The sequence below is a fragment of the Helianthus annuus genome, chromosome 17, assembly GCF_002127325.2.
Source record: "Helianthus annuus cultivar XRQ/B chromosome 17, HanXRQr2.0-SUNRISE, whole genome shotgun sequence".
NCBI classification, from domain to species: Eukaryota; Viridiplantae; Streptophyta; class Magnoliopsida; order Asterales; family Asteraceae; genus Helianthus; species Helianthus annuus.
The window spans coordinates 113,512,380-113,525,363 of NC_035449.2; the positions used below are offsets into that span (position 1 = coordinate 113,512,380).

At 40.6% G+C, this 12,984-nt stretch overlaps 1 protein-coding gene across 1 annotated transcript; it reads left to right on the plus strand.

Annotated features, from left to right (window-relative positions):
* Positions 1 to 3,586: 3,586 nt before the first annotated feature.
* LOC110924739 (receptor-like protein CLAVATA2) lies at positions 3,587 to 4,416 on the plus strand. Its single transcript, XM_022168732.1, has 2 exons — positions 3,587 to 3,899; positions 4,181 to 4,416. The coding sequence occupies exons 1-2, from the start codon at positions 3,587 to 3,589 to the stop codon at positions 4,414 to 4,416; spliced, it is 549 nt and encodes a 182-aa protein (XP_022024424.1).
* The last annotated feature ends 8,568 nt before the right edge of the window (positions 4,417 to 12,984 follow it).

The following is a 12,984-nucleotide window of genomic DNA, read 5'->3' on the forward strand; positions in this document are numbered from 1 at the left end:
GAGCTGTGAGCATAATCATTTCAGGAGGAACTGAGTAGCCAGGCTTGAGAAAGATGCATACTACGTCATTGAAGAGCACATATATTCCTTTGTCACAGACTTATGATACACTCTTAAGATCGTAACACAATTCTAGTACATAATTAACATCTTCCAAGGTAATAGCATCCGAGACAACGTTTCCAAGTCCATCAATTTTGCCTCCTTTTTTTATCTCCGGTAAAAGATACGAAGTCGCCATCAATGAATCGAAAATTCTTGAGCAGTTCCTTTAACCCCGTCATATGCCTCGAGCATCCACTGTCCACATGCCAAATGTATTCCATGAGCATTCGAAGCCATTTCTGAATTTTATTCTATTATACAACACCAAACAAGAAATATATACAAGTTAGTTAAATTTCGGAACCCAGACTTGTTTGGTTTTTAATCTATCATTATTTTCTATAACACTATCTTCTTTCTTTTTCCAAAAACAAGTTGTATTAACGAGGTTTTTGACCGATTTCTTAAAATTATCAAACTGCTCTGTGAAATTTTTGGCAAAATTTTGTTCGGGTTTAGGAAATTTCTTACTTTTGCAATGTTTCGCAGTGTGTCCTAAATGACCACAACGAAAGTATCTGATGCAATGAGCCTTTATCTTTTTGGAGGTTGACGCGTTGGAAGATGATGTATGTGATGAGAGTCTTGAACTGCATGATGCATTGTTTGATGATGCAGCGAAGCTTGAACTTTTGACTTTTTTCATTTTCTTGTCAAGACGACTCTCATCTTCTAAGCAATCTTCATCATTCTCAGTATCTGATGAAGCATCCAATCTTTGATCTTCACTTGAATCATCTGAACTTTGATCCTCACTTGAGCTTCCTTCGCCACTTTCTGAAGTTGTCGTGCTTGAGTATTCACTGTTGCTTGCTTCATTTAGCTCTTTTTCCGACTCTGATGTACCTGTGTGAGATGGAACAAATTCTGGAATTTCCTCAGTGAGGTATTTTCCGAATCTGTTTTGTTTCAATTTTGGAACAAACACAGGAGGTTCACACACAACTTTTTCATCACAAAAAGTAGAATTCAAATCAAAACATTCAACCACTACATTATCGTGGTTGTAGGTCTTAGGTTTAGGACATGCCCTATACAGTCATCCTGAATGTTTAGACTGGGTTTAATACAGTCATCCATCCTAGTTAAATTATTACATTCATCCCGAATAGAAGTTTTGTGTGTCTTATCACAATTCCAGGTGAACCTGTTAACAGCGGAATAACTGTTGCCCGAATATCCTATCCCTATTTTAGATCCTACACAGTCCTCATCGCACACATCTTCCTCACGCTCAAACACATCTGCATTGCTTTTAGAAATGTTAGTAACTTTATCATTTTTGCAAGTAACATTTTGAGCAATTAAATCATTTCCATAAATTAAATCGTTATCAGGATGAGGAGATGGCATGGGTACATAGTTTTTGTTGTGAGGAGGAGGAAAGAGTTTTCTTTCATTTCCAAGCTTATCTTTGTACCCGATTCCATCCGTCACATATATCGGTCGTTGGCAGCTTTTAATATCAACTAGTGCCTTTTTGCTTACATTCAATTTATTGATCGTGATTTGTAATCTATTGTATTCATTTTTAGATTTTTCTAATCTTTCTGTTAAATCATTTATGACAAAATCTTTTCTAAATCTTTCAAAGTTTGCATTTTAGCTAAAGTTGAATTCAACTTTCTCTGATATGCTGCTTCATTTTGTTTAATTTCTTTGTTGAATTGCAAAAACTTTTCTTTTTCTCTAATCAGATCACGGTTTAGGGATTTATAATGTGCCACGACGTTGACACATGGCTGTGAGCATAATTTGACTTTAAATTTGTAGGGTATGTTGTTTACCAAATCCTTTCCTTCTTTTCCTTAGCGGATTCGGCTTTCAATGCTGCTGCGGGAGCTAATGCCTTCTCTTTCTTGGTGCTATTGTTAGTCTCTTGGGCCTTCTCTTTTGGCTCGGATTTCTCAGCTTCTTTCTTTCCTTTATCAGCTGCAGGCTCGGTCGGTTGACGATGTTTTTCAATCCTTTGTCGGCAGCTTCATCTCCCTTGGGAATACATGTAACTTGTTTCTCAATGAAGTTTGATGAAGATGGAGTTGATCCAGTTGAAATCTTTGCCATGAAAGCTTTGTTGACTTCCTCTTTCACCTCAGCGATTTACTCAGCCCAATCATAATCTTCCACGACCAACACATCCGGAGTGTTAGGAGCAGAGTTGTCATTTCCTTCAATCGTTATCGTTCTTTTCGGTGGAGCAGCTTCAGTGTTTTCATTATTGAGCAAGGGACAGTCTCTTTTGAAGTGCCCAAGGTTCTTGTAGTTGTAGCAACGAAGGTTAGATTTATCAAAGCCAGTTTCCTGAGTGACAATCTTTTTCCCATCTTGTCTTGAAATTTCTTCAACCTCAAAGTTATCATAGCCATCTGACACTTCAAATCCATTTCCTCCATATCACTTGGGTCCACCTGATACATATCTTCAGCGGTAAAAATGTCTCGTTTCAGCTCTCCTGACATGAGGGCTTCATAGCTGCTCAGAAACGTGTTAAACAGAACCACGTGTTTAGTAGAGATCTTAAGGGCTTGAGCATCACCGACCATAGTTGCTTTATCGTTAGACTGTGGAGCCTTTGCAGCGCTTGCGGAAGCATTGAAGTACGAAACATTTGAAACTTTATATTTGAACCCTCTGGAGCAAGAAACCCTACATTCTGAAGACCAACAGTTGATAATGCAGAATTCTGAGAATATCCAACTTGATTCATTATTGACATCCATTTCGAAGGATTTCAGAGTGTTGATTAGATCTGAGAGTGTGACAGGATTCGAGCTGTTTAAGAAATCTCTTTTAATCATCAAGCATTGAAGGCTCCATTCTTTTTGAAGAAAGTCCAAAGTTTCTTGATTGCAACACGGTTGGTGATGGGGTTACCAGCCTTTTTCATCTTCGTCATCATGTTCAAAAATCGACTGATGTGACCTGATAAGCTTTCTCCATGAATGCTACCGAACATGGCATATTCTTTTTAGACCATGTATCTCTTGTTCTAAATCAGTTATTCATTGCCTTCATAGAAATCAATCAATGCCAACTAAAGTTCATTCGCCGTCGTGTATTCTTCAAACATGTTGTAGTAATCCATTAATAAGGCCATTGTCAAAGCAGCGTGAGCTCGGCGGTCACATTGGATCAATGCCTTGTCTTCATCGGTGTAGGTCGAGGGATCGTTGTTGACCACACGCATGTCATCACGAGCGGTCAATGGGATGTGGGGTCCGACAGTGACCGAGATCCATTGGTTATAGTCCGTATACTCGAAGAAGGACTTGATTCGGTTCTTCCAGCTACCGAAATCGGCTGATCCTTTCAACTTTGGAGGTCGGGTTGCAGTTTCGGTCTCGAGTTCGGCTTTTGCAATTGGATTAAGTTGATTAAGTGACATTTTGGTTTGATTTTAAGTTCAAATTCAAATCAGAAGGTTAAATACGTTGGTTTTGATGATCTGGGCACAATTACGCCGTAAATATTAAGTTCGCTGATGGTTCTGTCACGAGATCAGTGTCAAATACGCTGCAAATCTTCATCTTTACTTGATTTGGAAGTTTTAAGCTTCACAAACTGTCAACTTTCAGGCCCTTTAGATGATTCCCTTGAGAAATTACAATCACTTTCTGTCATTAGTCTAGCTCTAAACAATTTAAGTGCTAGAGTTCCAGATTTCTTTGCACATTTCAAGAACTTGACAGTTATAAAACTTGGTTCTTGTAACTTGATTGGAACATTTCCTGAAAAGGTTCTCCAGCCACAGAGTTTACAGATTCTTGATTTATCAGCTAACAAGAATCTTAGCGGTTCTTTACCCAATTTTCCCGTGAACGGATCACTTCGGAGTTTAGTGCTCAACCACACAAGATTTTTGGGGGGATACCAGAATCTATTGGAAATATGAAGAATTTATCAACAATCGATCTTATGGGGAGCAATTTTAGCGTAAAGATACCTGAATCCATGGAAAAACTCACCCAACTTGTGTCCCTAGATGTGTCAATAAACAACTATACAGGACAAATTCTAACGTTTTAGAAGTGCAAGAACCTTACCAATGTTAAATTGTCGTGGAATGGTTTGTCAGGTATGATTCATAAGGACATCTTTCAAGATATTCAAAATCTTATTTCGGTTGATTTAGGAGTTAATGATTTTGATGGAAGGATACCTTCATCTTTGTTCTCCTTGCAAAAAGTGCAACAAATACAGCTTTCCAATAACAATTTCGCTTGTGTGCTTGATAATTTTATGAATCCATCGTTATCCTTATTAGATACACTTGATTTGAGTTGTAACAAACTTGAAGGAGAAATGCCATAATCTTTCTTTGAACTTAGAATGCTTAGTGTTCTTTTATTATCATCAATAACCTGAGTGGGACCATAAACACCACAGAGTTTCAAAATCGTTTGAGCAACCTAAGGACTCTTGATCTTTCGTTTAATAATTTGTCAATTATAACGAGTGATAATATCAGTCTTGTTTCTAACCTCCCAAAGTTCTCATCTTTAAAGTTGGCTTCTTGCAAACTTCATAATTTCCCTGATCTAAGAACCAAACAAGATTGCAATATATTGACCTTTCAAACAAGATAACTGAAGGAAATATACCAACTTGGATATGGGAAGTTGGGAATGGAAAACTTTCTTATATGAACCTTTTTCATAACCGTTTAACCGGTCTCCAAGAGCCCTATAACTTTCCCAATCTTAATGTACTCGACTTGCATTCCAATCATCTCGGTGGGGAGATTCCGGTTCCACCACAATCTGCCACAATCATTGATTATTCAAACAATCTTTTCAATTCTACAATCCCAGAAAGCATTGGAAGAAACCTCAGCCGTGCATACTTCTTCTCAGTTTCTAACAGTTTAGTCACTGGGGTGATCCTAGAAATCATATGCAATGCTTCATACCTCAAGGTTTTGGATTTGAAACAATCGCTTAAACGAAAGCATAACAAAATGCTTGATCGAATCAGGGAGCATCTGTCATAGTGTACTAAACCTGGGAAATAACAGTCTTAGTGATCAAATTGAGGGTACGTTGATGTGAGGTCGAAGTCTCAATCAAATTTAATCCAATTACTACTAGATAGCTAGCGGGAAGTGGGTATCGAACATAGGGAGTTTGTGGAATATGTGCTATCTAAATGGTTATCTAAAATAACTAAGTTTAACTAAATTGCAAGAAAAGTAAATTCAGAATTGTTGGTTGTTGGTTTTAAGAACTAAGATTAACTAAACTAGATTGCAAATCAAATATTGGTTTTGTAAACAGATTAAGAAAGAGTGACTATCCTAGGTTTCAGGTTTTAATCGATACTAATGTTCATACCCAACTAGAAAGAACCACATAGACATGGCTCGTGTTTGATTACTTGTTTGTGATAAAAGGGAACTAAGTACTCAGATTACAAGAACGCAAGGTTGTTACCCGATGACCAATTAATCAATATCCAACCCCAATCCCTCCCATAATATCTTGATTGCCAACGGCACCAAGAACGTAGGGTTTAGACTATAATCGAACACAAATCAATACTTTACAAACAAACATCCAAACACCATAACTGTGACAACCCTCACCAAACCAGGTATCCGTACGAATTAATTAATATCTAATTACCGCTTAATTACTGTGCTTGCTTACAAATGTGATTAAACTGCTTACTGATTTCTGATACATACATGCTCAAGCATCACATTTTATACTGTCACTCTATTATGTATGCACAAACACCAGTGACAACCTGGATGCACAAAAAGCACAGTGCGCACACTATACGGGATACCCATCAAAACATGCTGACATAGCCAGCATCAGGCAGACACTGCCTCTAAGGCCAGTAAGAGCCGGGACTAGTTTACTACACTAGTAGTGAGTGTAGGGAGGTGAGGATTGTAGAACTACGTCACTATGTGAAGTTTATAGTGACCGGATGTGCCTAAAACGTACTTTAAGTTCCAAATTCTGCACTTTAATACAAAACTCAACGTTTTAAATTACTAATAAAGTGCAAAAACATTTCAGAACGGTCCCGTATATTTTCCTAAGTATCGGGAATAATTTATGTTACAAAATATATACATAAAGGACTTCTTCGACATAATTAAACATTTTAACGGAACGGTATTTAACCGTATAACCGGACATTACCCGGGGCACTAAATTTTTGTCAAGTACTTTATTTTATTATTTATGGCTAGTCATGATCCCCGTATGCCATAACACCCGCTAAAAATAAACCAACTAACTTATGTCACCACATTACTTACTTATAACAATCACTTACATTCTAGTCACAACTTTTGCAATTAGAAACCCCCACCCCCCAACGATGTTAGTCTCCATGTGGACCCCCATATGATCTTCACCATACCATTTTTGATTTATTGAATATTAAATTAGATAGTTTACTTGTAAGATCTTCCATATTATGTGAAGTATGATTATAAAGAGCATGACACTTAGATCTTCACCATTCCTTCAAAAATCCACATCTCACCCCACTCTCCTCTCTCTATTTCGGCAGCCCCATAACAGCCACCCCCTTATCACCTTCAACTTCCATTCTTCCATTTTTTTTAGTGAAATTCAAGACTAGAAGATGATCTCTTGAAGCTTGTGGTAGTGGAGCTACAAAGAAGCATTGTTCTAGCCGTTTACACCATCTTTTCTTCACATTTTCTCATTAGATCCTTCCCTAGCTAGAAGCTAGTAGTAAGTTTCATCTTAACTTGTTTCATCTTGTTCGAAAATTATGGCCTATAACATGTTGTATTGTTGTTTAAACTACAAGATTACAAGAACACTAGAAAAATATGAAGCATGAGTTATGAATACAAAATCTGCATGAAAGTTTACTTATAACCGAATCATGAAGCGGAATCTTGTGGGTTTGAGGGTTGGTTAAATCATACTTGATGTTTAAAAGTTGTTTTCTTGCTAAATCCATTGTTCGGACACTCGTTGATGCGATTTAGTAATGTTTAAACCGTAAATTAACATGCTGATGTACTTTTCCAGCCGTCTTCATCAGGCTGTAAACGGACTTTAAAAACTCGAAAAACAGAATTTCAAAAGCCTAAATCATGTCATTTCGATAAACGAAGAAAATGGCGCTGGAATCGTATTTTTCTGATGTCGGTTACTATTTTAAAAATCTGTTTTCGTGACAGCAGCTAAGGCTGTTTGTTACTGCAGTAAAATGGGTCTTATGTTTTCAGTCACAACTTAAAACCTGAACCAAAACAGCCCCTGAAACTTTTATCAAAGATGATCATGGATGTATTTGTGACCCTCGAACTGGATTTTCGATAAACGGACTTACCAGGAATTTTTGGCGAATAATTCCGTAAACTATGATCAGAATGTAACAAATCTGATCACAGTTCGGTAAACGATTTTTTATAAATTTTTGGTAATGAACTAGACCCCGAAATTTTTACACAATAAATTGTGGGTCGTTTATAACGTTCCACAAAAATTTGGGAATTTTTGGAATAAGTTAAGTAATTTATTTACACATCCGAAGACAGTCCAGTTTTTTTTTACATATTGAAACTAAAGCGACAAGGGTAGTATTTCGCGTGTTAAAACGTAAGGGTTGATTGTTGATGATCATGGGTTGATTTCAAAAAGAAAATGATGTGCGTATTAGCACGGACACTCTCGTTTTAGGGGAAGTTCTGGCGAATTTTTTTTCTAAAAATACCGAGACTTAGAAAAATTATTTTTCTAACAAGTATGTTTAACTTTATTTTGGAATTTAACCTCACCTTGAGTTTTGACATAAATCTTTAAAGTGTTGGTTATGAGACTTGTAAATATATTTTGTCAATACTTTAAGTCACCGAATACATAATGCTTGTACGAATACCCCATCCTTGGGAAGGAATCTATTTATACGTTAACCAAGAAATTTAAACACGAAATAGATGTCTAACTATTTCCCCAAGAACATTAAAACTCTAAGCTAAGGCACGAGCGTTCGTCTAATAGATATAGCACGTTGTAGGTTGTCGTGCTGCAGACTGAGTTGATTTGCTGTTATCGAGGACGCATTACTGTGAGTTCATGTCCCCCTTTTCTCTTAACTGTTTTCAGTTTTCTAAACTGCGGGGGTGAAATACATGTTACTATGATTATGAGTACTTTTTACATGGTATGGTTAGCGTAAGGATGGTTACTACTTAGATCATGTGAGTGGGTAGGCGGGAACTGGAGGCCATTAATCCTCATTGTAGGACCGAGGGACGTAAGCGGTAGATCTATCTGGGTGTAGCGAGCCCAACCTCAGGCCCAGCAGAACGGACCTTGGGGTGACTTTGTGCCCAACGCAAAATCCGCTAGGTTTGAGTCTTCCTACTTGCACTTCACACATACCAATGGCCTTGCAAACCATTGGTGATCTCTTTTTCCTTATTTGCTACATACCAGGGTTTTTATACTTACAAGGTTTTTACATACTCACTTACACATGAACTCGCTCAACATTATGTTGATTTTTCCAACTTACATGTATTTCAGGAAACTAAAGATCTGGCACGGTATGCTCCGTTTTCACGCTACGTTAAAGTTATGAGGTCATCCAAGTTTAAGGGATGTGACTTTTTCCTGGACGGGTCACAGTTCTTAAACTGCGTCTGTTTCATGTTGGTGTTGGTGTCTTTTGAACAATATTTTATTTTGTAGTACTGTAATTTCCGTTGCTTGTGTCAACACATTTAGACAATGTTGTGGTGGTATTACTTTTCAAACATAAATCAATGGATGATCTGCATGGTTTTATATTCATATAGCTTTGTTATGATTAAGCTATGGTATTAAGAAGTCACACCAAATTAACCACGCTTCCGCAAAGCCAGGGTGTGACAGCTTGGTATCAGAGCCCTGATCATAGCGAACTAGGATTCCTTCTCGAGTCTAGACTATGATCACTAGGGCTCTCACGAAAACATTTTTACACTGCATACCACTTAAGTCCAGATTCAAAATGTTTTTACAAACAAATGTTGAGCACCTTTTAATGGTTAGTATAGGCTCAGTCTGGGAGGCTGGGGCTCGGTCTGGGAGGCTGAGGTAGTTGTCTAGTGGGACTAGGGGAGTCAGTCTGGGAGGCTGGGAGGCTAGTGGGACTAGGGAGTCAGTCTGGGAGGCTGGGAGGCTAGTGGGACTAGGTAGAGCAGTCTGGGAGGCTGGGAGGCTAGTGGGACTAGGAGAGATATTTAGTTGCTTATTGATGACTAATGTGTTTACTTGATTATATGATTGATATATGTGCATATCTGTGGTTGTATTACAGACACTATGTCTTCATCGAGCGGGGTTTCAGACCCAGTGGCAGTAGACTCAGACGACCCGATGTACACTGATTCAGAGGTTCATACATCAGATACAGACAACACTGACGAGGATGCATTCCAGCCTTTTGCTATACCCGATTTTGGGGATGATATACCTCATGCTGATGGTGTTCCTGCCGGGGATCTACCTCTTGTGGAGATCCCTGCTCCCGTTCCACACGTTGCTTTTGCTGCTGAGGATTTGCCTCACGATTTCGAGTTCGAGGACGACCTCGATCTATTCGCGGGTCCCCCGGAGGGTCACCATGAGGGTGGGGCCCCGATAGCAGACGAGGTAGCTCTCCCATTAGTTGAGATTCCTGATGAGCAGGCCCATTCTGATTCGTCGATTCCTGATTCTCATGAGTCGGTTTCTTCCTCTGTTCCACCACCTATCCATGCTGATATACAGGTTGAGCCTGATGTTGTTGCTCCCCTTCCTGACCCGGTACCTCTAGAGCCCGACCATGCACTCTTCGCGGCTCATGTCGACCCCCAGTATGCTGACACCCAGAATGGGTGGATAGAGGCCGATGATGATATTCCACCTTTTGCAGTACCAGATGCACCAGCTTTAGCTCCCTTTGATGCACCCTTATTCCCCACACACACGGCTGATGCGCATCACGCGGATCTGCCCGTCACGTTTCTTCATGAGATCCCTCCACCGCGTCCTGGAGAGGGCCCATCTCATCAGCCTTTTGGCCAGGCACCTTTTCTGACCGGAGGGGATCAGTTTGCACCGCAGGTCCCTCACCATACTGTTGTTCCCCCTGTTCCACCGTTCACTGTACCACCTTTTACTCCGTCCAGCGAGCCTTTTCTCTGGACATCATCATCCGTCATGCCGCCGACAGATCCATATCATCCCTATTTTGTCGGACCGTCTACGGAGGATGTCCTCGTCTCATTCATGCTACAGCATGACGCGCTGACGCGTCGTGTCCAGGTCCTGGAGCAGCAGTTAGAGCAGCTGTCACGCTCTCACCACGCCATGGAGGCGGACTGGCTCCTCATGCGCAGTTTGTTCTACTTTCATTTTCCCCCTCCCCCTCCACCACCAGCAGCATGAGGGCACTTTTGGTTTGATGCAGGTACCACCACTTTTAATGAGAAGATAGCGATTAAGTCGGCTGCACAGTTTTTTTTTGAAGACCACCTGACGATGATGACTTTTGATGTTTGGTATTTGTATATATTTAGACGTTTCGGACAAGGGCGTTGTGACCCTTGGTCCCTTTTTGGATGTATGTTACATTATGAAACTCGTAAACATTGTAATCGTGGTCTTGGTTATATGAAAGCTTAATCGCAGTATTCTCATTACATGCATGACTGATTTATTGATTATTTATATTTATATCATGGGATGTTGTGTAATTGGTTGTTTATGTTCTATAACATGAGATGTTATGTGTTCGGTTTATTTTAACATGAGATGTTATGTATTACCACTATCGTTATATACGCACACATTACTATTATGACCTGACCAACGTTAACACATCTTTTAGAAGATGCCGCCGAGACGTCAAACACGCATGCCTACCAACGACGCAGAACTTCAGCAGGTCATCGCTGCCGCCATCGCGCAATACGCCGCCTCTCAAGGAGGAGCTAGCGGAAGTAATTCTGGCAATACCGGCAACAACCCGCCTCATGGTAATACTAAGTTATTAAGGCCTACCATGATACATTGGATATCTATAGCAAGTTGCTAATGCCATTCATATGTTGTAACGTATGTGCAGGGTGCACCTACAAGCAGTTCTTAGACTGCAAACCTGTAAACTTTGAGGGCACCGGAGGTGCTGTTGCTTTTGTTCGTTGGGTAGAAAAGACAGAATCAGTTCTCCGCATGAGCAAATGCGCTCCAGATCAGCAGGTTACTTACATCTCTGGGCTATTCTTGAACGGAGCCCTGTCATGGTGGAATTTACAAGTCCAAACACTTGGTGAAGCTGCAGCCTACGCATTGACGTGGAACGAGCTGAAAGAGCTCATGCGTAAAAAGTATTGCTCTCGCGCTGAAATTCAAAAGTTGGAAACCGAGTTTTGGCATCTGAAGATGGAAGGACCGAAAATTGCGGAATATGTTCAGAGGTTTCACGACCTGTCACAGGTGGTACCTTATATGGTCACGCCAGAATTCAAGCGGATTGAGCGCTTCATTTGGGGTTTAGCTCCTCAAATCATTAGTATGGTGACCACCTCAAAACCGGCAACAATCACCGAGGCGATCGATCTAAGCGTAGCTCTCACTGAGGAGGCCATCCGCCTAAACAAGTTTTCTGATGTTGAGCAAAAGAAGAAGGAGACTCATGTAGAGTCGTCCGGGAACAACAAAAGAAAATTCTCGAATTTCAAACAAGGCACAAGCAGTGATGGCAGGAAAGGAGAACCAAGCGCATCGGTTCAAGCTATGACTGGTACTGGAAGGAGAGGAAAGGGATATATGGGTACTCATCCCAAGTGTGACTCCTGCCAGCGTCACCATTCTGGCCGATGCGGGCCAAAAGTATGTGAAGCTTGTGGAAGGCTAGGCCACTTGAAGGATTCTTGCTGGGCTAGTACTGGCCGGGGAGGCCAAGGAGGATTTGGAAATAGAAACAATAATCGTGGTGGTATTGGGAATCGCACTCATGGGAGCAATGGAGGAAACGGGAATCGAGGCAGCAATGCGAATCAAGCTGGTAATGTGAATCGTAACCAAAACAACAATCAAGCTGGGAATGGAGCAGGAAATGGTCAAAGAATGGGTTGTTTTAACTGTGGTGACATGGGGCATTTTAAAAGGAACTGCCCGGAATTGAACCAAGCACGGGGAAGGGTTTTCAATATCGAAGCGAGGGAAGCGCGCCAGGATCCCAATGTTGTTACTGGTACGTTCCCTATAAACCAACGCTTTGCATCCGTTTTATTTGATACTGGTGCCGATTATAGCTTCGTATCGTTAGAGTTTAAGAATATGCTTGGATTAGCCGCTAGTAAATTAGATATTCCTTACTCAATCGAATTAGCAAACGGAAGGTTGGTAGAAGCCAATGAAGTGGTCAGAGGTTGTGTAATCGAGCTGGGAGAGCGTGAGTTTACTTTGGATTTACTACCAGTCCAGCTGGGAAGCTTCGACGTGGTAGTAGGAATGGATTGGTTATCAAGAAACAAGGCTGAAATTGTTTGTCACGAAAAGGTCATCCGTATTCCAACCAAAGATGGTGAGACAATTGTGGTTCATGGAGAGAAGCGTGATACGCCTTTGAGAATTATTAGTTGCCTGAAAGCTCGTAAGTGTTTACAAAAGGGATGTGCTGCCTTCCTGGCACACATCGTGGATAAGAAAGCTGCTGAGCCGAAAATCGAAGACATCCCTGTCGTGAGGGAATATCCTGAAGTCTTTCCAGAGGACTTGCCAGGATTGCCACCTCAAAGGCAAGTGGAATTTCACATTGACTTAGTTCCAGGCGCCGCGCCTGTGGCTAAGGCACCTTATAGACTTGCACCTTCAGAGATGCAAGAATTGTCGACACAACTCCAGGAGT

What these genes read in the sequence shown, in the direction of transcription:
- LOC110924739 (XM_022168732.1), top strand. Translation starts at nt 3,587, where the DNA reads ATGGTTCTGTCACGAGATCAGTGTCAAATACGCTGCAAATCTTCATCT. An exon ending in AGCTAACAAGAATCTTAGCG is followed by an intron (nt 3,900 to 4,180) that starts GTTCTTTACCCA and finishes ATGGTTTGTCAG; the next exon opens with GTATGATTCATAAGGACATC.